This window comes from Plectropomus leopardus, chromosome 7, assembly GCF_008729295.1.
Source record: "Plectropomus leopardus isolate mb chromosome 7, YSFRI_Pleo_2.0, whole genome shotgun sequence".
Taxonomy (NCBI): Eukaryota; Metazoa; Chordata; class Actinopteri; order Perciformes; family Serranidae; genus Plectropomus; species Plectropomus leopardus.
Window position 1 is genome coordinate 16,978,635 of NC_056469.1, and position 25,215 is coordinate 17,003,849.

The window sequence follows — 25,215 nt, forward strand, 5'->3', positions numbered from 1 at the left end:
TACTAACTTGTATTTTTAGATACTAACTCATTATTTTGAGGTACACACTTTTGAGTTATTTTGAGATAAACTCATTCATCTGAGAAAGTTTCTCATTATTTTTTTTAGATTTTCTCATTATATTGGGAAAGTGTTTCATTATAAGGACTTTTTTCTTTAATAGGCTTTCATACTGTAATGTATAAAAAACAGGCATCTTCAAAGTGTGCTTTAGGTTTCTTTTTCTGAAGAATTCAACTGAGGAGATGTAAGAAAAAAACAGCTAATTTTCCAGTATGAGTTAGTCAGACAGTTTTCCCCCTCTTGATTGTGGCTTTGACATCACAGGGTTCATTATACAGGTTACATCATAATCAAAATTTTCTAGCATGTTGCCACTGTGGGATAGATGACTGAATTAAGCTTCTCTGTCAGATGACCACAGTGTCAGTCTTCTTAAAATCAAGCACATCTGCATGTTATTGAATAAGCACACGCACAGTATTTTATGGGTCATTCATTTTTTATTACACTATTAGTTAGCTTGATCAGTTTTAATTTCTCAGATTGCTTGCAAATACAGTTACACAACAGAGAACATTTTGCCAAATAGGAATATCTGTCTGCTTATTTGTGGAGCATGTCTTTGGTTAAAGGTCTGAATGAAAATGAAGAACAGCTCTCTCAATGATGCTTTGAACATCCCTAAAATCAATGCAGTATTATTGAAATCAGACAGACAGAATCAATGTCTAACATTTAGCAACCTGTACACAAATTGAGCAATTTGATTCTACTTGTGCTTAGTGCCACACCTTGTCAATTAGGCAGTGGCAATATGTCTGTCTACATTTCACATTTCTGAACGTTGTAAACCTGTCAATGTTTTCTCATACAAGCTTCTAAATTTACCTTACAGGTGAAAAGCATGACCCTTGATCCAACTGATTATTACATAGAAATAAAAAATACAGAATAATTACATCCAAAACACAGCATTGTAAAAGGCAATAATGCAGCAATTAAAATCTCAATAACATTGTTTATATTTTGTTGGGAAGTAAGGGGACAGACCAACAAAGAAGTCTAGAATTTGACAGAGGACGTACGTACAAATGTGATTTGAGTAACTACAGTATACACCATTCTAAGTCTGCTAAATGCTGGTAAGAAACCTTCAGTGGTTTGGGAAACACAGGCAAGCTTATTCTCATCTATGGTTTCAGAAGTATCATTACAAGATCAACTGACTTAAACTGTGAACATACAACGTTTTCATTCACTAACGTAGCTGTACAAATTATACAAGGGCTATGACTTCTCTTCACCTGTCATAACACAACCGCAACCTGCAATAAACCTGCCTAACGAGAGAAACTGAAGATTAATGCTAAATCATACCTCTGATAGTCAAACTCTTTACAGACACGAAAACAACAAATTATAAGTAAACAACTTCTCCGCCGAATGGACAAATGCAGGTTTTTTTTAAAAAACAAAACAAAACAAAAAAAAAAAACTTCCACCATAAAGAAATCAAACATGAACAGATTTTGGTATGGATTATCTCCACTATAGCATCTAGTTAAAGACTGATGAACAAAAAAGCAACATCCCACAACGTGACCTTCCTAACCAAGATGGTCTGATGGAATTAAGTGGCTAAAGGAAATTCAACCTGACGCACAAAGCATTTAACAATCAGCCAGAAAAAAAAGGGGCAATCCCTTTTTACTTACCTATACAGGGTACTATGTTGATCATAAATATGACAAACTACAATGAGTCATTAAGTGAAAAGCTATTTAACAGGAGATTAACTTAAATATAGCATCTATAGAGTACTAACATTCAAAGTGTTTTGAGTCCAAATTTGTCAAACTGGGAGATTTTAAAGACATACAGTATGTTTTACTGCTATCATGCCTGAGTGTGTTCTGTTTTTACTGCACACACTGACACTTCACATTACGCTGTAGCCTCTTTACCCTCCGCTGCTCTGTACGGTACAACACACCTAAGCTTTAAGTTCCTCTGCTCTGTTACACACCTGCCAAATGTGAAAATGAACAGGCTGCTACAGGAAGTGATGACAAGGGCACCAGGCATGTTAGTCTGTCTGTTGAACTTCACTACTCTTATTAAGGTCTACTAGGGGGATGATGCATTACTGAAAAGAAGATGGAATCTCAACGTCTACCTTAAATACATTCAGAAAGAAGTTACTGTGTCGTTGTCTTGTGCTGGTTTTTACAACAGTCCGTTTTCAATCAGCCATGTTAGGAAAATGTTTTTCCCTCTCGTAACAGCACAATGTACTATTTTTATGTATTATTCCATTACATCGATGCAAATTAATCATAGAAATGTCTACACCTATTAGTATGTATTTCTTACGTTATTTACAGTGTCCATTTTGAACAGTGACATTTCCAACTTTTCAAAAGCAATGACAAGAACAACACAAATAAATACAGCAGTATCATACACCAAGTTGTCATGCTTTCATTAAAATAACGGACTTCGGATTATTCTGTTGTACAGTTCTTTAGGTAGCAGTACGGATAAAGTAAACTCATTCACTGACTAGATTAGCTAAGTGGAATATTTGGTATATTTTGCCAAATAATCAATAATAATATTGAGGGTAGATCCTCAGAATTAAAAAAACATGACGTTCTTTTTTTGTACCACCAGCACACAGTTCTGTATCGACTAGTGTGGTCTTTTTGGCCTTCTATGTTTTGAAATTAAAGCCTTAATGTCTCACACATTTAAAGAAAACACCCCCACATCCTCACGTGATGTTCATGTCTTAAAATTAGAGGTATTGTCCAATGTTACTGTAGCTCATGGAGGTAACAATAGATTGAGCTTAGTAATTGCCCTTCTGTCACTGAGTAGGTTTCAATTTGAGAATTACACCATAATTGAATTAACTAGGCTGTCACTCACACTCATCTACACAGATACATCATACCTAACTGTGGTACAATTTGAACAAAAGAGACCACCACTGAAAAATAAATACTATAAAGCATTATGCACCATTCAACTTCAGTTTCTAGTGAGGAGCAAAAGGTCAAGTCATGCCACTGGGATGGTTGTCCTGTCTATGAGGTGAATGTTTTCAGGATTATGAAACGCTGTGGCACCGCTAATGGAAAGAACAACCCTCAGACTCTAACCCAGAGGAGTATTAGATTACAGTAGGTGATGTGAGTTTGTATCATATTTCATTATTCACATTCTGGTAATGATGATAGGTTGTTGTCGATCATTTACAATGGGTTTGGGACGTACCCCATACTTATTCAGTTACAGTATGTTTGCAACACATAAATCCGTCAAAGGGAGTGTAGCTTGGACACCACTGTAAGGAAGAATGGGGGGAGGGGGGAGGGGGGACAAACAAGTGGTCAGGCATGACTTGTTGGCAGCACAAGTACCTCAGTTCATCTGTTCAAAGAATTTGTAGGTCGGGTTTTCATAGCCGTGGTTTTGCATTTTGTTGAGCTGTCGTTCTTCTGGTGTCAACATGGGGTCAACCTGCTGTGAGACACACAAAAGCTCTAATTATTACACACTAAAGACAAATGTACACGCAAGGACCACAGTGTCAGCTGAGATGTGAATGTATATAGTATATTTATATCATTTTGAATAGAAGAGTTAGATGGAAGCAAAAATCAATACCGCTCTCATATTTGTACAGTAAGCATGAAGCTGGAGCCAACTTAAGCTACCTACCACCCGAAAGGATCATACCAATGTTTTTTACATGTTTAAGCACATTTAATCTTTGATACCTGAGCATATTAGCTTGATTTTTCAAAAACATGGGAAGGGGGCAAGCAACTTGACAAGAAATGGCCCAAAAAATAGTAAGAAATTAGTAAAAAGTTACAAGAAAAATGGGGCAATTTTTTTTTAAATTTAAGAGAATTACAAATATAGTTTTCAAGTTCTCCCTGTTTTTTTTCTAAATATTCCCCCTAGCTAATTTTCAGATCATTTCCATGTTACTATTTTTTTGCAGTTTGCAGGACATGTCTTGCCAAGTTGCTCAGTATGTTTTTTCCTGTGTTTTTGGAAGACATCAAACCAATTTTCTCATGTTTTAGAGGTTAGAATTCTAGTGAAAGGCATCTAAATGCAATACAAGAAAACTAATGGCAATCCAGTTGTTAAAGGCTTTATATACTTTAGTATCATACTTCAATAATAGCCAATAAACTTCATATTTTTACTGATAATAAAGCATAGCACAAGTCTGTTTTTCAGGCCAAGGGCCCCTTAGCTGGAAGAGAGATGGAGCAGAAACTCACTACTACATATATCGTTTAAAACTGAGTTGCATATTAAACTGGGTCCACAATAAGTGTAAGGTGGCTCAAAGTATAAACATACCCTTTTATGGTGCATAAAGTACTCAGCTGTTAAATAATTCTTAACAGATTTAGATATCTATGCATCGTGGTTTTAATGTTAAAATTACACGTGGAAGACATACTGAAACCCTAAGTTTGTATTTGCAGACGGCTACCTCAGTCAGTCGTCTGGCCCAAGTGAGTGGGGTTAGGCTGCTCTCATCTCTTTTTCTTGCATGTAGCTGCTAAGTCAGCAGCAGTTGCAGCATAGCCAGATCTGTTAGCCTCACTCCTCTGTGTTTTTTTTTTTTTTTGGTTTCTGAGGTGGATGGTTTGTCAGAGTCTCTTGCTTTAAAAGTTGCAAAACAATCCATTGTGGCCCACAAGAATGTCTTTTCACTTGTAATAATAATAGCCTACAGCTAATCTGCCAACACACTTCAATAGTAGCTTAGCTAACTATTTTGCCTTGCTGTTGTGGAGTGATACAGTGTTCGCCTGCTTACATGATCGCACAAGGATTCATATGTAACAGCTAGCCTATCATCAAGGTTGTGTGCTGTAAACTCTTTTTTTTTTTTAAATTGATCAATCAGTTTTTCTTTGCTCATGATATTTTGGATTTATATTCATGAATATATAAACTTAAATTAATAAACAATAATTTGGCAGTACCCCTGCAGTAACTGAGGATCCCCTAAGGGTCATGGACTGATATCCATCCATCTAACAAGCTACTGTTTTTTTTTTATTTTTTACTTCAACACAATATGAAATAAATGGAAGCCGATGGATACCTTAAGGGCAGGAAATAACTCTAAAAAACCATGCTATGCTTTAGACAGTGTGACTGCAGACAATAATGTGATATATACATCATTTTTTAGTTAAACTATGAGAAGTGTGAGATCACAGGTTGGTCCTCAAAGACTGCATTTGACTTAATTTAAAGGCCTATCATGGATCGTACCTCTACGATGCCATGACTGATTGTGCCGTATGGCTTCCTGCGCACCAGCAGCAGGCTGATAACCATCACCATGGCAATCGCCACGGCCACCACAAGCAACCCCACCATGGCGCCACGGTTAAATGTCTCCAAGGCATCAGGTTGCTAAAGAAAGAGAGAAATGTGCAGTGAGATGTCAAACAAGGGAGACATGTAGGGACAAAATGAAATAGGTTATTTAAATTTGAACACAAGAACATTATGATGCTTATTCTCCCTTACCAGTTCATCTCTCTCGATCTCTGGAGGCTTGTTTACGACCTGCTTGAGCTCCACAGAGGTGTTAATCTAAGAGGAGAGGGAATGTGTGAGAATTAGGGAAATATTGAGACATTGAAAATATAGCATACATGTGTCTAAGCATACTGCTTACTGAACTGCGATGGAGTCTATTTGAAACATTGCCACCCTCTTAGATGATCATCTTACCTTTTCTTCATATTCATAAGTAGGACCTCTCTCAGATGTGGTATAATCATACTCATCAACTGCAGATACAGAGGACGGAGACAAAAATGGAGTAAGACATTTTGCAGTGAGCAAAAGTAAGAAATACAAAACACTGCAATTATGTAAACATAAAGAAATCCATGCTTTAATGATACTGAATATCAGCTTACCTTTCTTATTAGACTGCAGTTCTTTAGAGAAAATCAGAGAAAAATTATAATTAACAAGCAGCCTGTGAGAAGTAGATGATCGTTACAGATGTTGAATTTGTGGGTGTCTGTATGAGTGATATGTGGATGTATATACCAATGCGGGGAGGATAAGGCCTGTTCTGGAAGGCTCTCTCCTCTTCCTCCTCATCATCCTTTTCCTCCTCGCTCTCAGCTGGCAGAAGCTCCTCAGTGGTGCGGGTCTCCGAGAAGGAGGTGGTCATGAGCTCACTGATGTCTCCTCTTTCTGCCTTGATCAGCTCCTCTACAGGAGACACATAAAGAAAAGACACATAAGTCATCAAGACGTTTTCCCATGGGGGTCTGCAGATATAAAAACTGATTAAATGATGGTAGTTAAAGCTTACGGATGTCGTTGTGCAGCTCCTCAGCCAAGGTAGAATCTTTGTACAGCAATGCTAGACTCTGGTTCATCCTCTCCTCAATGACATGTAGATGTGTGTACACCTGCAAAATATAAAAACCCACTCTTCTTAGGCTTTTTACAAAAAAAATAAATAAAAAAGCCAACAGTGCTCAAACAATGAGTCTTTGCTGTGAAAAGAGAAGCAGTGAATTGCTTCCTTAAATGAATTAAAAAATGAAATCCCAGATAGATTTTCTACGCAGTCGTGTGTCTGAATCTGCGATTGAAGTCAGCAAAGACCGGCTTTGATCTAAGATTAATCAAAAGAAGATTTGGAGCTGGTTCACTTCTTTGAGTTCAGTATTTATTAACTCCTCTGCGTCATGCACTTACTCGTGGGCACACAATTTTCTGTACGTTTCATGGTCAGCAGAAAGAAACCTTGCATCTCAAAAGCACAGCTGTGTGCGAGGGCTCCCTGAGTTAACACCTCACACACTCTGAAACATACACACACACACACCTGGAATTTCATTTGCTCAGCTTTTTGGGGGTCGACTGCCACAATATGCTGGTAATGCCTGAGTGTGTGTCTGCGGTCCTTCTGCTCTGCAGCCATGTATCTCTTCAGCGCCTGCAGGACACGCTCCGGCTGGAGTTGAAGAGAGGACAAAGTCGGGAAGTTCCACGCAGTGACAAAAGTGAACCACAGAGAAAGAATCTAAAACAGATCTGTGACTGCTGCTTTTTCCCCCCTACAATGCGCTCCACATTGGACTCACCTGAGGGGGTTCAGACTCTACGGCATTAAGGTAGTTCTCCAGGGCCAGGCGGCGGTTGTTGTTGAGGATGGCCTCCACTCTGGCAAGATGAGTCTCCACCAGCCTCTGTCTCTCTCCAGCGACCTGTTCCTCCAGTGTTTGTAGCACGGATTGGAAGTGCTGGTAGAGCAAAGAAGAGGGAGTGGATACAAGGATGAGTAAAGCTGCTGCTGCATTGTCACGAGAGGATGTCGGCTATGGAATAAAGCCGATATAGAGGGTTGACAAACCTCATTCAGGGCCTGTCGCTCTGACTTTGGAAGATTCTTTGACTGGTTGTCGGCCTCTGCCCATTCCTTCATGATCTGAGGAATTTCAAGAGACATATCAGTTTATTTTCAAGTTTCACATACATGAAATTGGGAATAACCTGTATAAACAGCAGCACACTGACAGAGGCACACAACATTAATTTGGCCGCACCATTTGTTTAACCTTTAATAGGTTTAAGTTTTCACATGTTAATTAAATTCACCAGGAGCCACAGTGCAACTCTGTTAACTGGTGCACTTGATAACACAGTGTCACCAATCTTCTAAGACATGGTTCGATTTTAAAAACCTTGGACGTCTAGCTTAAAAGCAAAGTTCGACATTTGGGGAAGACACTTATTATGTTGTGTAAGGTTAGATAAGAACATTTATACTGCTGTATCTCACACAGCTCATATCAACACCCGCCTGGCACACTTGAAGGATATAACATGTTGTATCTATATCACGTATATTTAATCTGTACAAAATGTGAAGAGTCAAAATGACATATTAAGTGTTTCACAGATATGATCTCTTCACTGGGAAAAGTCAAAGTCACAGAACAAAATCAGCAAGAAAAAAACAAGGATATTTCCAAAAATGTTGAACTGTTCCTTTAGACAAGAGTTATTATGATAACATATTTTATCATCTGAAAAAGATGCTGGAAGTTAAAAGAAACATTTGACTTAAAAAGAAAAACCATCACTGACTGACTAAGAAGGCTAGTTACGGAAGAACAGTAAACACATCCTAACTGTGCATCTAAAGACATGGTGATTATCGAAACTGTTGAGCGAGATGGCTTGACTGCAGCCATGAAAACATGGTATTTGTGGTAAAACCACAAATCAAAAAGACGATCTTGAAGTTGTACAGCTGCTGTCTTGTGTAACATACACACACATGCATGCAAACTCCGATGTGCAGTGTGATAAGTTGTTAACTTCCATCACATGCTGTATGAAACTTTGCAAGTATATGAATAGTTTGTCAATAATAACTTGAACTAAATTTTTTGTATTTCAGAGTCCTGTGCTGCACAGATATAACATTAAAGGGGTTAATTATACATGGGAATATATACTGTCCATGATATCAATTCAAGGCCATACAACCCAGCTCCTTTTTGTAGGGGCATATGTGAAATTTATATATATATATTTTTTTTTTTATCTGCTTCCCTAAATGCACAAAATACATTATAATACATAATACATGTGCAAACTGGTGGCCTGTTGTTTGGCATATTAGATTAGAAAATGAAAGCAATGTAACAGCAGGTCTCAGGGCGACTGCCCAGCCAACAAACTATTAGCCTGTTTTTAGCCCTGTGACAGTCACCTCATTGATGCGCTTCATTCTGCGCTCCTCCAGGTCTGTTTTGGCACGCAGGAAGTTGGCATGCTCAGTGTCATCCACTGGCTTCTCAAAGTAAACATCAACGCCATCTGTGGGCCGAGGTGTAATCACTGGATTGGAGGGACAGAAAACAGAGGTTATTACTGTAACGCAGACTACTGGAGCCAGAGAGCAATCATCCTGTAATTAAAAGAACAGCCCAGGTCAAAATGTGACACGGAGGAAGCAGAGCGAGGGATGGACGGCAATTTTACACTGCAGTTTGAGGAAGGGTCAAAATTAAGCCACCAACAATGGAGAAATAGCTTTTTTTTCTGAACAGAATTTAGATAGAGGATCTTATATTTTCCATAATCCCTGCAGAATACCAGGCAAATATAAAACACTTCGCGCAACCTACAAGATTAATCATTACTATGGAGTCTCCGGCTTTCAACTAATCCCAAATTTGGTGATAAAAGTAGAAACGTTTTTAAAAAGTGCTGAAATCACAGTCCCATTTTGATGTACGAAGTATCTGAGTTTTTAAAATAAGCATGTGTTAAATATTATTCTAAATGTAAGTACAAGTCGTATTACCAATACAAGATCAAATCAAAGATTCCAGTGGTTGAGCGTTAGTTCAGTGGACTCCTTATATACTCATTATATTTTTGTGATCAAGAAACATTTGTTTTCATACTTAGGACGAGTAAATAAAGTAAGTAGTAAAGTAAAGTTGCTGGAAGGCCTGGACTGTGACACCATTTTAATCTGACTTCAAGTTAAACGAATTAGTTATAGTACATACATTGAAATAAATTATATTATCTGTTATGTGACATTATTACTCAATAAGTGGATATGTGTGTGCAGCAGTCTTTCCTTATCGCATTACTTTTTTGTGTGTAGGATTTAGGGGAATATACTTCATAAATAGCATATGTTAGATATGACTATGTTTTCATTAGTTTTTAATCACCTGAAAATAAAAATCAATGTGTTTTTGTTATCTTACAGTGAGCGGTTTATATCTAGATACAAAGCAGGTCCTCTTCCTTCCAACATATTGTACCTACAGAAGCTTACAATGGAAAATCCAAACACTGAGTCAATATGGGGCCATTTGTTTATTCACATCGGCCACCGTGGTTTTCCTACTCGCTTGGCAAGCTTGAGAAGTTTCAGTTTGTTGCAATATGCAACCTTGCCACTAGATGCTACAAGTTCGTACACACTCGACCTTTAATTGAAGTGAAAATATGTAAAGTGATTTAAATAAAAATTACCTGCTGTATTACATGTGTACATTTAATAATTGTCCAAACAAAAAAGAAATTAGCTAAAAACAGAAAGTTGAAGAGGGTTTTGATGTATACCATTCAAATTAATTATACCTCATAAACCTCATAAAACACCCCACGACCCAAAAATTATTGACAGGCACTGGCTTTTCTTTTAAATGCTTACACAGTTTCCTACACAAACAGTGAGCACTGTCTCGGTTTACAATTCTGAGTTTGTTATTAGTCAAGTTCATGACTAAAGTGGTCAGCTGCTCCATTTACCGTGCACACTTGCACGGGGCCTGCTGCTTAAGCATGGGGGTTGCTGTGGGTGAGGAGGTGTGATATGCACCACGTCTTAATTACACATATACAGGTCATGATGTCTGCGGACAGTTGAGCCTGATGAGAGACTGAGGCTGGAAATGAAAAGAGCAGTGAATACAGCTTCCAAAAATACTTACATAGGGAGACCTATTTGTCTGTCTGTGGCATGCAACACTACATGAGGCGCTTGGGTGAATATGGGCATATGTGTTAGAGGAAAATTAAGCTTACAGGCTGATACAGTGCAAGAGATGTGCACTGAACATTATATTTATACCTAAGACATGACACTGTCAGCACGTAGTTAGTCCTTTGACTTTTTGTGTTGTTAACCACAGCTAGTACACACTAACTGCAGGCCAACACACTTTACAAACAATGCAAGGATTAGTAGAACAAATTAGGGACACTCACAGCTGTCTTCCTTCATCAGAGGTGCAGAGGTGGTGGGTTTGTGGCTTTTCTCATAGTAAAATGAGTCCAGATAGTCTGATGTCTGGTATGGACCTGAGTCAATAGGGTATTCATACTCCTCTGGATCTTTCACTGCAATGGCCTCTTCTTCCTCCTCCTCTTCCGCCTCCTCCTCATCAACTTCCTCCTCCTCCTCTTCTTCCTCCTCTTCTTCTTCCTCTACCACTTCGTCATCCTCCTCTTCCATGTCGGCCTCGTCCACATCTGTGTCAGGAGAGGGGCTCGGAGTCGGGGCTGTCACTTTGGTGCTGTGGAGAAGCGGAACAGTCATTACTCTGATGACCACTAACATACACGCTCTCATCCTCCGACATCTCTGTGTTGTCAAGCTGAATCATCTTACAAAGTGTTGAGTTTTCCACTGGGTTGGGTTGAGATTGTCTGAGGACCAGCGGGAATTTCCCTTTCCTCCGTCTCTCCTTTCCCGCTGGAACTCCCTCGGCCTGGGCAGCACACATACTCGACCCCCCGGAAATGGTCTCCACATGGCAACAGCATCCCGTAGCTGTGGAGCTCCAGATTGTCTGCAGTGCATTCCTGAGGGAGAGGCAATTGATTCCAAACAGTAAAAAACACAATGCATAGTGGTAAAATGTTAAAAGTTGCATAAAATACTGCAAAGTCTGAATATAACAACACCTAATTCTGAGTTTCTTCTCACTGAACATAAAAAGTTGGCAAGAGGTGATAAGAGGGAGTATTACTGCTTGAAGTCATTCTGCTCTTTAAAAAACACCTCAGGTAGGCGTATTGATAAAGTATGACGTTATACACACACCACTGTGTAGACTTGTCTGGTCTTGTCTGCTGTTGCTGTTAAGGTTGGCTACAGGAGAGGTTGTGAATCTCAAATGGAAAGTTCATTGTTTACACAAAAATGCCCCCAGTGGAAAGTCTCATAAAAATCACCCTCCAGCTTTAATGTGGCTTGAAAACCTTCCTTCTCCTTATTTAAGAACTTTAATGGAGCCAAAAAAATTGGGCCTGACCCTACATAAACCCATGAGTCTGAACCACAGAAGCAGTTTTGGACCGAGCCTGAATAAAAAGAACGATTTTCCCATGCAAAAGAATCTTTTTGAAAATAAAAAAGCCTTTATGATATGCCAAAGTCAACTGAAGTCTTTTAGGTGTTGTAACAGACATTTGTGACACAAGCTACGTTAATAAATAGGCACCCATAGTGCCATAGTGGCACTAACTAGACCATTCATAAATTTGTGGCACTGTTGGCTTACAGCATTTGCTTCAGAGTATACTCTGGAGATGTAGCCGGAAGGCTGTGCAGTGAAAGTGAAACTTAACTGTTCATTATTTCACATGTGAAAAAAAAGCTCTAACACTGGTAAGTTGGCAAGACGAAATACAGGCTTGGGGGTATTTTGAGAAATTGTGGCCCAGCCTGGCCTGAGCCCAGCAGGTCCAGTTAGACCCAATTGAGTTCGGGCAGATAAACAAAGCTCTGGTCGGTCTTCAACTATCTAAAATTGCAAAAAACTGACATTTATCTGCCCCTCTCACCTCCTTAGCGATGTTGTGCCAGTAAACGTAACTCTCACAAACATCCATCTGCTCCTGGTGGAGGAAGCGGCATCGGTCAGGCACCAGCAGGGCTTCGCTCACATATTCACCCTCTGCCGCAGGAATGAGGAAAAGGTCAGTGTGAGATGAGTTCAGGAAGTAGGAGAGTATAGAGAGGACAGAAAGTGAGTGTATGAATGAACACAAGCTGAGTGATACAAAGAATACGTGAAACAAGTATATGATAGTGAAGTAGAATAGTTAAATGGGGATGGGGTGCATAAATTATGACTGGCAGAAAGTGTAAATGTGTAATGCTCTAGCACTTTGAGCAGAAAAACTGCAGCTACTGTAGCAAGTCAAGGACATAAAGTAAAAATGTGCTTTGCTTAGAAAGAATATAAAACATTTATTATGGAGAACATAAATGCAGACAACTACTTTGTTTTCTACAATGAGCCATACAGAAATAAAGAAGAGGTTTTAGTCTATATTTTATATGCATTTTAAACCTGAAGTGCTGGTCTTTGGGGCTCGTGCATAAAGGGGAGTATTCACCCAAACATCAGGCAGTACAGCGGGACTCAAACAAGCTACAGCCAGTTCTACAGCGCTTGCATATGACTCAAAAGGCTTGAGGGTGACTCACTGTTTATTACTCACTCATTCATTCACTCATCCATTGTTAGCCTATCTGCCCCCCTAGTGGCTAATAGCAGGTGTTAAACTACACATCCTACTTTGTTTCACTGCCTATCTATCGTTCTTACAGTAACACTATTAGAAAGCTGTGGCACTGAGAGAGACGTAAAAGAATTTTTTCAAATGAATGAAAATTTGTATCTGGTGCTTAAACTATGCTTATTGCATAGACATGAACAAGTACAGGTTGAGGACTGTGAAGTGCTTTAAAAGAATCTCAAACATCTCAAAACGATGTGTTGATGATACACATAAAATGCATCCTGTAGTTCAAATGTAAATGTGTGGCCTGGCCTTCTCTATATCATGCAGTAAACCAAGAAAAAGAACAGCTCAGCATCTTGTGAAATATGATCATTGACTTTTTTTTTCAAAGAGTTAAATAAAAATATCAATACCTCAAAACAGAAGCTGTCATATGTTATTGTTTATAGGTTTGACTTGAAGTCTTCAAATCTTTGCCATGGTAATCGACAATAAAATCAGAATTCAAATGCTCCATTTTTAAAAACATAAATGCATTAATCCTACCCAAAAAATCCCATACATTAAGAAAAAGTTATCCAACAGTTCTAATAATACATAAATGTTAATGATTCTTAATTATTCTCATACAAGGACAAACTTATTGATACTTTTGTGACTCACTGTCATTTGACGCCAGTCATTAACAGTCCAGCACTACTGAAGCTGAGACGGGTTGAACATACTTGACAGGTTTAACGGTACGCTAGCAGGATATCAAAAAGGTCAAATGTCTGGAATTCAAATTTTTCAAGGATGATCCCCAAAAGTCAAGGGCCAGATACGCCAGAGAAAAGTTTTATAAGTCACCTAAAGAACGGAAAGTAACAGCTAAGTCATCTTGAAAAGTATTCTTTTTTTCATGCTATTACAGCTAATATGACGGCTAATACGACTAGTGGGCAAACAAAGTAACTAAGTGTCATGTTATTTTAGGTGCATGGGAGGCAATCCTCCCCGCAGCATTGACATTTTTCATCGAACTCTCAGCAAGAAAGTGAATATGTGTCTTTTCCAAAATATTTAGCTATTCCAAAGGTGTGTCCTGTAGGTCTGGTGGTAACTGCAATGTTCTTAGTTTGTCTGGTTAGGGATCTTTGTTGTGCTTCATCCCCCTATTTCTCCTCCCATTTTTCTCTTCTGTTTCCAAAATCAAATAAAGGCCAAACACTCAAAAAGAAAAAAACAAAGAAAAAAGCAACTTAATCTCACAAAACAGATGGCATGACCTCAAGCACACAGTCAAATCTATGTATTCTTGTCAGTGTAGCTATTTAATGGCAGTGTGTTGTTGTGCTTACCTAGACAGCGGTAGGGCAGGACTATGAAGGGGTGTGTCTGGCAATGGCCCCAACCTTTCTTACACCAGGCAGGGATGGTGACGGGTCTTATTGACTCCTCTATATGGGAGATTGGAAGTGCTGGGTACATCTGGGACGTACAGGTACGTGCAGAGACAACGAGAGACACAGAAACAGGTAGATGGATGGACAGAACACAGGGATTGAAGACAAGAGGAACAGTGGACAGGGGAAAAATTGGTTAGAGATGAGGGTCGGGATTGGTTTGGAGGGAGAGGTAGAATATAAGTTGCAGGATCCGGGGAGAGGAGATGGGAGAGCACAGTCAGTGGGGAGGACACTAACAGGGACGAGAGTCATGCAACATATTCCACTAACTAGCTGTGTAAGGCCTTTGTCTGAAGCCACATTAGGCATGGCATACTGAAATGATCATTTCACTGAATATTCTTGTCTTTCAGTTTTTCCAATTTCACATCTGACTACTTTCACTTAAAATTGAGGCCAAACATTTGAAACTCATAATGGGGGTTAATAGTGAGAGAAATGTAGCTGGCGCAGAGTCTGAATGCGCAATAAAATGCTTTCATCACAAATGTCAAGGAAAACAGGGAGGCCTTTGTGTAAAAGCCATCACAGATGCATAATGTGTCTGCTAATCGCATTACAGGCCATTCAGACTCATGGCTGCTGCTGTCTGTAACTGCTATGTCTATTCTGGCCTCCAGATGGCGCTTGGTTGCCGTTTCTGTTGCACTTTAAATGAGTATTTCTGAAGAGGAGTGTTTGGACAGCATGTATACCATTGATTACCTTACAGGTGATGGTAAAGAGTACACATATCAGGTAACAAGAGGAGGAGAAGCGGATGGTGCTACAAGTGAAATATTGAAATATTCCAACTGGTGACCATCACTCTACTATATATGATTAAATATATAGATTTAAAGGACAGGTGTCAGACAGACCAGATTAGATAATAAGAATATGCAGTTTCGTAAGTGCTACATTGCTACATGCTACATTCTTTCAAAACCAGCTCTTTGCCATAAAGTCTGATTCTGGTTTTGATAATGCTGCTGTAAGAAGTATTGATTCATACTGGTGTTCATTACAGTGTTGTTTAGGTTCATGTTATTTCCCTTGAAAGATTCAGAGCCCTACCTCCTGACAGTAGGACAGGATTTCGCCTGGCTCTTTGAAGCAGCCCTGGCGGCCCTGAGGATCCGGCTCCCACTGGCCAGTCTGTAGGTTCATGTGCAGGAGCTGACGGCCACAGAACATGGCAATCTGCGGCTCCGCCACCTGGGGGCCTGGCCCGTTCACCTCGGTCATGGCCAGAGCCTAGAGAGCACAGAGAGAAAGACAGATAGAAGGGAGGTGAGGAGGAGTGCATACAAACAAACTGACAGATAATATTGTGTTTGAAGCCCATCCAGGGCGGGTAGACCACAGATAATTCCTAGATGCACTCCAGCACTACCCCACATTAGACCAAGACTGTAAGCAAGGGTGAAGACTTGAGTGAGTGAAAGATCGAAGCGGAGAGACTAGAATGTAGAGGAAGGAAGGGGAAGCTAATGCACATGAGAATTGAGTGCACGCTGCATGCTTCAAGAGAATATCGGGAAAACTAAAAATTGAGCAAGATCCATAGAAGACTCCCTGTTGAAATAACCATGAAATGAGCAACAAGGAGAGCCAATGAAAGGCCGCTGTTATCGGCTGATGGCCAATGCTCCTTGTTGGCTGACTGTAGTTGACAGCTGAGAATAGACAGAACGGGTGGTGGATAAAAAGGAAGGTGCAGAGTGAAAAAATATACAAGAGTATGTAAAAGACTGTCTCCTTCCCCTCCTCCAGCGGCCTTCTAGGATGTTGTTATTGATCGTGGGATATGTTGCCTCCGCCTGGTGGAGGGCCCAGGGGACCCCACGTAGAGGAAGAAACAGCAGCTAGGGCTTGGAGTCAGGTGTTAATACAAGCTCATTGACCGATGGGCCACTTCACTACATTAACACACAGCACAGAGACAGAGAGAGTCCAGGGAGGAATAAAAGAGGAGAGGGGGTTAGATAGGTAGGGGGAGGAAAAAGCTCTATAAACAGCACAAACAAGGACTTCCTCTCACTGAATAGACAAAAAAGACTTTTCAGAAAATCTGACGGCAGCGAGGCCTCAAAGAATCATGAGAAATAGCAAAAGCATATCATGTTCCACTGAATGTCTGAGTCATCTCTGGTGCAAAAATGAGTTGTTTACAGAGCACATGCACACAGTCTCCTGCAGGTCACTTAGCTGAAGTAACAGACGTGGGTTTCTCGGTGCATCATTTGACAGTAACACTCATGTTCGAGGACGTGCGATAATGTTTACTGTCCAACCCTGAAACTCCTCAAACAAGCATCCCACACCCCGCAGCCTATGTATAGCTCATATTCTTTCATCTGCGCTGACAGACAGAGAGATAGACCTACTGATGACAGACAAGACGAGCGACGCTGAGCCAATTAGAAGGAAGTTGCCCAAAGGGAAGAAATGGAGGAGATAAAATATGGGAGAGTGACGCCTGATCAAAGGGAAGCCCTGCTTTGGCCGACCGAAGCTCAAGTGTTTGAAGTCCTAATTAAAATTCATACAGAATAAAATAAATATATAAAACCCTTTGAGTAAATGTACAATAAATATAAAAGGCCCTCAGCAGCCTATGCATTATAATTATGCTAAAAGGAGTTTGTGTTTCTGCATGTCCTAGCAGATTTCTTACAAATTACGGATCTACTTTTCATTACTGCTGACCATTTCCCAAAGCATGGCAGGGTATTTTAGATTTATGAATGCATTTTGCTACCTTATAGGCCATAGTTTTTTCAATTAATTTCAGTATTGTTTGAATATAATTTACCAGAGGATTACAAAGTTGCTTAAGACGTGTAATCCTATCACAGTCATTATGCTACAGAATTTCATTGTGGCATTTTTTTCTGCTTTTTACACAACTTTTTTTTTCTCTACTGACTTTTTCTTTCTACTGACTAAAACTGACTTTTTCCTTTTCTTGCTTTGCACATCTTTCCATTGTTTGTCTTGTGGATTTTCTTGACAATATTCCTCTCTAAAATGATGCTGTTCGCAGCCAATTCTAAAGCTCTGGCTGTCAGCACTTGCTGCCAACGTCAGAGTGATGGATTAACCATCGTAAGCAAGTTTCAAGTCCTTGCAAGTAAATGAATCACCTCACAGTTAAATGAATGGAACAAGCAGCGCAGAAGTGCCCAAAACTGCAGTTCCTTAAATGGCCACTTGAGGCTGGCTTCAGAGGCCAGTCAAGCTCTATAAACCCCTCTGTTTCTGCTTTACAGTGGAAATAAAGATGTTTACAATCTGGTACAAAAAAATGCTTTTGGTATTCATAGCTAATTTCATAATTCATTATAACTGTGAATAGGGTGTCATTTTACATAATGCACTGTTTACATTTTAGTACGGCTGAAAGCTATGCTTATTTGCTTATTTAAGCGCAGGGCTGCTTTGACTTACAGGCTGTCTGCTGATAGTGACCATGGGCTCTTAGTCAGATCCACCCCTCGCTGCTCCACTGCTCCACTGCTCCACCCTCTTTTCCAAATATGGGCACCTCAGGCTCCAAAAAGCCAAAATACCAAAAACCAATGAATTAACAAACCACTGGGAGACATCACAGTAGCTACGTTCATGATATTTTTACAGTCTATACAGTGAAAACAAAGGGAGCTTGAGGTATGAAAAACATTAAAAATCTAATATAACTTTAGCGTGCTTTGTAAAGTTGTTTATTTGTAGCAACACCCATGTGGAATTTCATATTCTCCTATAAAACTGAATGACTGTTTGTTATTGACAGTGCTGAATTGGAGCTTCTTATTGGTTAAGTGTATTGTTGGATGAGTGCAACGGCACACTGCTGAAGCTGCTGAAACAGTCCGTCTAGTGTAGCTGCTGAGCTAATGTCTAAATAGATATATCTCTTTGACTCAGGGAAGGTCAGTGCCACAAAGAAAAAAAAATACTTCCGGATATTTGAGAAGATAACCTGGCAGCTCCCCCTGGTCCAGCTCTCTCATTCTGCCTGCTCTTCACTACTGCACTTGCAGAAAATCAATGCTGAGCGACTGCAACTGTATCGCCACGTTCCCCCCAATCAATAGCAGTCCATCAGGAGCCTGAGGCCCTGACCTCCAGCACGGCAAGGCCGCACACCCAGCCTCCAGCCTGATCTGGGACCAGATTAGATCTCTCTCTTGTGATAACCCTTAATAAGAAATACATTTCAAAGATGTACACTGCTATGATCTCCACACACTGCATCACATAAACATCACTGAGGGGTTGACGTCACACAGACCCACTCTGCTCTGCTGTGTGAATGCCACACAGCCTCTGTAGCTGCTTCATTATGCTCTCACACAGCAGTGACAGAAACTGTCAACCACGTGCGTCAGTCCTTTTTATTCTTGCCAAAAAATGGTGAGAATACTTTTAAGGAAGCACCAAATGCTGGATGTATTTGACATATTTAGTGCTTCACAAAGATTGGTTAGATTGTGGATCTCTTTTTCAGAAAAAATAAACACTGACTTGGGAAATCAGTCAAGTGCTTTACTAAGGAGTCCGGGAAAACATCTGGCAAGACTGTGCCTTAACCAGGGCATGACGATAGAAGCCCAATTTCATTCCAGTGAATGTTGACTTTACTTGTTACAAGAATGTACTGTTTTCATTCACTTTTTTATTTTATTACGTTTAATCACATGGAAACCTAATTACTGTATTATACTAAAAAATATAGCCTCATTTCAACTCCCAGTTCATTTAATTGCTTAAATGTCTATCATATCATATATTAGTACAGGGTGGGACAGTGGTGCAGTGCACTGTGGCCTCACAGCCAGGGTTCAAACTCACGGGCCAGCTGAGGCCCATCTGTGTGCATGTTCTCCCTTTGTCAGTGTAGGTTTTTCACTTGGTACTCCCGCTTCCTATCATAGTCCAAAGACATGCAGGTTAGGTTAGGTTATCTGGTGACTCGAAATTGTCCATAGGTGTGAATGTGAGGATGAATGGTTGTCTGTCTCTACATGTCAGCCCTGTGATAGTCTGGTGACCTGTCCAGGGCGTGTTTTGCCCAGTGTCAGCTGTGATAGGCCCCGCGACCATGAATAGGATAATCAGTTACAGATAATGGATATTGTTAAGCCCCAAATCACATATAATTGGTCTTTCTGTAAAATCAACTCTAATATTCAACTTGCGGACAGAGCACCACAAACATTTATGTGCCAGAGTGCAGCTGTCTGTGCAACAGGATAGTGGAGAGGATCTGCCAAGTTGCTAATCTTGTTAAAATGGCAAATTGGTCGGTCGACCAAGAGCAGAGTCAAATTGATAACAGGCAATTTGAGAACAAGGTCCAGAGAGGTTGTGGAAGAGAGAGGAGAGCAGGGATGTTAGTGTGTATCGAGGTATGGCCCTGTTTATAATAGCAAAAAAATCTAATTGTTTCACCCACTTTTTTTTTTTTTGCACACACCTACTTTATTTTTGACGCTATAGATCAAACAAACCAAATGACAAATTGTCTTCCATATAATTTACTAATTAGTGTCAGTAGTTGAAATGTAATGACTTTATTGATGTAATGACTTTTCCTTTAGCCTATATAATTATCCTTTATCTTTCTTTGGTCCTGTCCTTTGGTTGATTGCCAAATATCTGCAAAATATATGACATTTCCATCACCTCCAGCTGCCCTTTGTGGTAGGGCTGGGCGATTATACCTCAAAACAATATCATGATTAATTGAACAGTTTACCTGGATTATGATTAATGAACAATTATTTAGTTTTTTTTGCTTTTTCTTGTTTGTTTAATTTTTGCCCTCATAGCTCACTGACACTGTTTCATTTGACCATGGTGTGTTGGAGTGTAATAAACATATGATGCATTATTATTCATCAAACTATCCAGCATTATATAAAAATTAAAAGCTCCATCTTAACTTCAGGCAAATTTAAGTACATTGTCATGGTAATAGGCCAACCTCTCCTGACTGCAAGACTGTGACTTAAACTTCTGCTGTGCTTGATCATTTTTCTAGGGAAAAAAAAACAAAAAACATTTTGAGTAGGCCTACTTATTCTATAGTTGCCAACAACCTTCCAACATTCCTAGTTAGAGAAAGGTTGAAAATAAGGCAATTTGCTTGTGGCCCCAGGCCCCCAAATCACTACATCTGCCCCTGGTAATAACAATGAGAGCTCAGCATGAGCGGCTGGATGAGACACAGAGCGATGCGTCCTGGTGTTTCAAAATAATTCCATCCAAAGTCTGACTAAACTTGAAACTAAAACAAAGTAGTCTGTAGAAATCTAAAGAAGTCACTTTCCACTGCTGAACATTTGGCTTTTTGTTCATTCAGACACTTTGATGCTGTGAGGAGAAGCTCCGCTCTACTTGTCTGACTCCCTCACTGCACATCTGTCGGACAATAAGCTATTTTATCCGCCATAATGAAATGCTGTGAAAGCACATATGACACAGACGTCAGACACGCAGCTGTATTCTAGAGTCAAAGTCGCTCACTGCATTACAAGATTGTTCGATACCTCTGTAGTGGCAGTGTTTTGGTATGAGATTTTCCTTGGTGTCGTAAGAGTGTAAGACAGAGCCCACAACTGTGAGACTCACGTCAGATGTGTGAAAGTTGGAAACCCAGTGGTGAAAGGTCTAACAGAATTTTTAAATAACCGAAATAACCGACATGGGCAAAATTACGTCGGGTAGAAGTTCTGAATGTCAGTTTCGATTACTTTTCAATTAATTGCCCAGCCCTACTTTGTGTTTTGTATTAATTAGTAAATGTTGGCATGCTAACATGCTAAATTAAGATGTTGGACATGGTAAACATTGAACCTCTAAGATCAGCATTAGGAATTAGCTTAAAGCAACGCTGTGCCGAAGGACAGTCTCACAGACCTGCTAGCATCGTTTCAGTGTAGATGATTCACATCATATATTCAGTATTACTGAGCATTATTTGATGAAATGCTTTATAAAGGTTTTTAATTGAACCAAATCAGGAAGGTTATGTTTACAAAAATTTAAAGAGTAAAACATGCTTTTCTCACAATGCTTTGAGATCTTTAGTAGACACACTGCTGTATTCACTAGATTAAACAGACACAGTCATCCTCTGTGGTGACAGATTAAGCTTTCATTCACAGCTAAAAATAGCTTTGGGTACAGTGAATGAAACACATTCTCATTCCTTGATTTGGCTGTTTCTTCCATACTCCAACTGTAATTGCCTTTGGAATGACAAACAAGCAGACAAAGATTTTCACTTTCTTGGTGGTACACAATTTCCATTTTGTTGCCAACTTGACTTTAGTGTTAAGACTACTGTGGTATGAGCACGGCAGTGAAACTCTGCCTGAACATCCCCAGTTTCCATCAGGAGCAGAGGCACACTGATCCAGTTGGCTTCACAATAATGCTTCACAATCTGTCAACAATTATACTTCTCTAGTTAAAGGCAGGCTGCGGAGCCGCTCTCCATGTCTCAGTGAGAAAATACTGTAGTGTACTGAAGCATCTCTGTGCGGTACAAGCATGAAAGGAGGTGGGAGGGGGGTTCAGAGGTTGGTAAGGCAGCACTGTTCAACCAGTCCCACATATCATGTCCTGGTGCTGATGAGGCTGAACAGGCAGACAGCCCAGAAGCCTGACAGCTCTGCACTGCAGAGAATGCTGCATCATTAATAACGACCTGGTGATATAAAGCATCGATTGGCTTGCTGCCTTTCCACCAGGTTCCCCGTTCACTCCATTGAAATTCTATTTTTCTCTGATCTGCTTCTCCATATCTGCTGCATACTGACTGTGCTGCTTCACTTTGTAATCACACGTGTACCTCCACAAAGAAAGCATCACAAGGAAACTAAGTGATCCCACAGAGACGAGGACACAATGTGCCAGTAGTTGTGCAAACGCTAGTCAGTGTAATAATGGTTAATTATATTTCCATAGAGACATCTCACTAGTAAACGATGCTGCAGTATTGAGCAGCCAAGAAAAAGAGCTTAAAACAGATATGATCTCGCAACATAAATTCTTCTGTCAGTCAGGGCTGGGTTTGGGCCAGGGCAGTACATTTACATGTTCCTCCAGCATCTACCACCCTGTTCTAATTAAATTTTCAGCACCTGTTCCACCCTTATGTTGTAGGATGACTTCATCCTTTGTAATGATGCAATCTCCTGGGCCTGGCAGGCAAGCCAGAGCAGTAGAGGCAGAGGGGAGGAGCCCACCCGTCATTTGTCACCTTTTATAAGTCGCTTCCAGACTGTACACTGGAGAACCATGCCATAAATGCATCAGAGGCTTCAAGTAGATGCAGAGTTGTTTAGCTCTCGGAGCATGAGGCTGTAAAACCACAGTCATTTTGACAATAGATCTATAATTCATTTGTGCTATACTTCCTTTGTGATCTTACATGCTGTAAACTGTCTGACACATGTTTCCGGTGTGTATACTTTTCTTTTAATACAAGGTACGTGTGTGTATCAGTGTAAAACACTTTGTTCCTAAACTTCGAACTACAGTAGCTGCTATATAAATACATACTCTCCGGTCAGAGATATTTTGTAGGGAGCTTGCTTGACACCTGATAATTAACTAGAGACATCAGACCCCTGAGGAGCTAATCCCTATTTAGCAACAGGGATCTGGGATATCCCATCCAACTGAAAAACACCATGTAGTGACAACGTAATCAAACAGCCATACATCACAAAGACAAAATAACTGATCTGTTTGTTTATCTAATCTACCTGTGCCTTGAACATAGAGAAGAAATTATACCAGGCACCATCTGGATGGTTAAGAAATTACAATAGGGGTTATGGTGCACCTTCACCTACTTGCAAGGTGCATGAGGAAGCAAAGTGGTCTTAAAGATACTTGTATATGGGGTTGCACAATATGAAGAAAATATCCCATATGCGATAACGTCATTGAATATTACAATAATGCTATTACTTGTGGTATATAAACATACATATTGTATACTCTAGGCTTGGGCAGTATCTATTTTTCACACCATCACACCTTCCTAAATTCTCACCAGTGTATACAGTATATGACGGTATTTTTGAGGAGCGCGACCCCTCCCAAACGATTAATTCGCTGCATTCCACAAGCTCTAGCTTTTTTAGTCTGACAAATAAACAATATGCTCTCACAAAATGTCAACAAAGGTAATGTTCTTACTCCTATTTCACTTATTAAACAGAGAAATGCAACTGCACTGCTTTTGAATACAAGTTTCTCTATTTCACCAAACTAATTTAAAAAATTTTATATTGTGCGGCCCCTCCTTTACAGTATACATTTGCTTTCAATACAACACGTGTTGCAGTACATAATTCCAAGTCATTTTATATATCCAAAGAAATACCATTATGTTTTTGCTAGTGATACGTACACTTAAAAACAATTGAGTCACTATTAAATCTATCTGCTGCACAAATTATAAGCTTCGTCATCCCTGGTAAGAAAAGCCTGGATTGCTCCTGAACAGTATAACATTGTGCACTGGCCACCTTCCATTGCTCATGTAGAGAACACACCCACGTACAAATAGGCCTCATCAATGCATAACCCATGCATCTATGAAACACAAACACACACACACACAGACACACACACACACACACACACACACACACACACACACACACAAAAAGGCCTTCCTGTGCACGTCTCAATGCTTCTCTGCAGCACAGATGGCTGAATAGTGGGTGTCTTCCTGCTCTCCGGGCCCCTCCTTCACTCTTTTTATATATTCTCCTCCTCTCAAGGCTGAGCTCGATCCACCCCGGCCACCCTATCCTTCATATCTCTCTTGTCTCCCTTCTCCCTCCCCAACAGCTTTCACACAATGCCTGACACTCTGCTGTTTGGCCTCCCTCCCTAGGCCAGTGCTAAATGGCCAGAGAGATTTGGGAGCATTCATCATTGTAATCATGTTGGTTAATTATTCATAGGCTCCATCAGGCCTCTTCCTGGTGTGGCATGTAGTTATTAGGGAATAGCAACATTAGTCTGCCAGACTCTCATGGTGCAGAGGGGACAAAGGAGGTTAGAGCAGGTTAGCTCAGCACATTGACACTCATTATTATACATCTCTGACTAATGGCTAATTGAAGCCATTAATTTTCTATTCAGAAGACACTGATGGGCAGAGTGGAAAATATTGCATTGTGTTTTATGTCTTCCTACTATAAACCACATATAGTATGGCTGTAAAATTAGTTACTGAATACTAAACTGAATACCTAATTTCAATACTTGGTTACCAACCATGACGACAGAGGCTTTTTGGTTGCAGGGATATGCATACATCATGGCCCTCTCTAAGTCAGGCATCATCAGTCCAGATTACAGTGGTCCAGCCTCCAGCTGGGCACACTGGGAGCAGATGGCCCCATAATCACTAGGGTTCATCTAGGTCTGAAACAGCAGCCAAAAGCAGCTCCCAATATTTGATTTAATTTCAAATATAGCTTAAAGTACAGTGTATGTCAGATGGCATCACTGCAAGAGACTCCATAGATCTGGAGGGTGGCAGTGCCAACCATTTCATAAAGACCATGTTTACTCAGAGCTGTGCCTGCTGGGGCCTCTAGATATATTCTTTCTCAAGGTTTCAGCCTGTATCTTTTCAACTAGGCTGCTGCAG

The 25,215-nt window shown here is 40.1% G+C and overlaps 1 protein-coding gene across 2 annotated transcripts in view; it reads right to left on the bottom strand.

Annotated features, from left to right (window-relative positions):
* Nucleotides 1-483: 483 nt before the first annotated feature.
* Nucleotides 484-25,215, bottom strand: part of aplp1 (amyloid beta (A4) precursor-like protein 1) — a 40,542-nt gene continuing 15,810 nt past the window's right edge. The window contains exons 2-17 of one of the 2 annotated variants that reach the window (XM_042490513.1): nt 15,600-15,779; nt 14,436-14,565; nt 12,409-12,521; nt 11,231-11,424; nt 10,828-11,135; nt 8,804-8,931; nt 7,436-7,510; nt 7,167-7,325; nt 6,908-7,036; nt 6,386-6,485; nt 6,115-6,282; nt 5,979-5,999; nt 5,788-5,846; nt 5,581-5,646; nt 5,320-5,463; nt 484-3,528 (exon numbers count right to left, since the gene is read on the bottom strand). In XM_042490513.1, the coding sequence (XP_042346447.1) occupies nt 3,430-3,528; nt 5,320-5,463; nt 5,581-5,646; nt 5,788-5,846; nt 5,979-5,999; nt 6,115-6,282; nt 6,386-6,485; nt 6,908-7,036; nt 7,167-7,325; nt 7,436-7,510; nt 8,804-8,931; nt 10,828-11,135; nt 11,231-11,424; nt 12,409-12,521; nt 14,436-14,565; nt 15,600-15,779 (2,073 nt within the window). In that variant the 3' untranslated portion in view covers nt 484-3,429. Of the gene's footprint in view, nt 3,532-5,319; nt 5,464-5,580; nt 5,647-5,787; nt 5,847-5,978; nt 6,000-6,114; nt 6,283-6,385; nt 6,486-6,907; nt 7,037-7,166; nt 7,326-7,435; nt 7,511-8,803; nt 8,932-10,827; nt 11,136-11,230; nt 11,425-12,408; nt 12,522-14,435; nt 14,566-15,599; nt 15,780-25,215 lie in introns of both variants that reach the window. The other variant, XM_042490511.1, reaches the window with a different exon arrangement.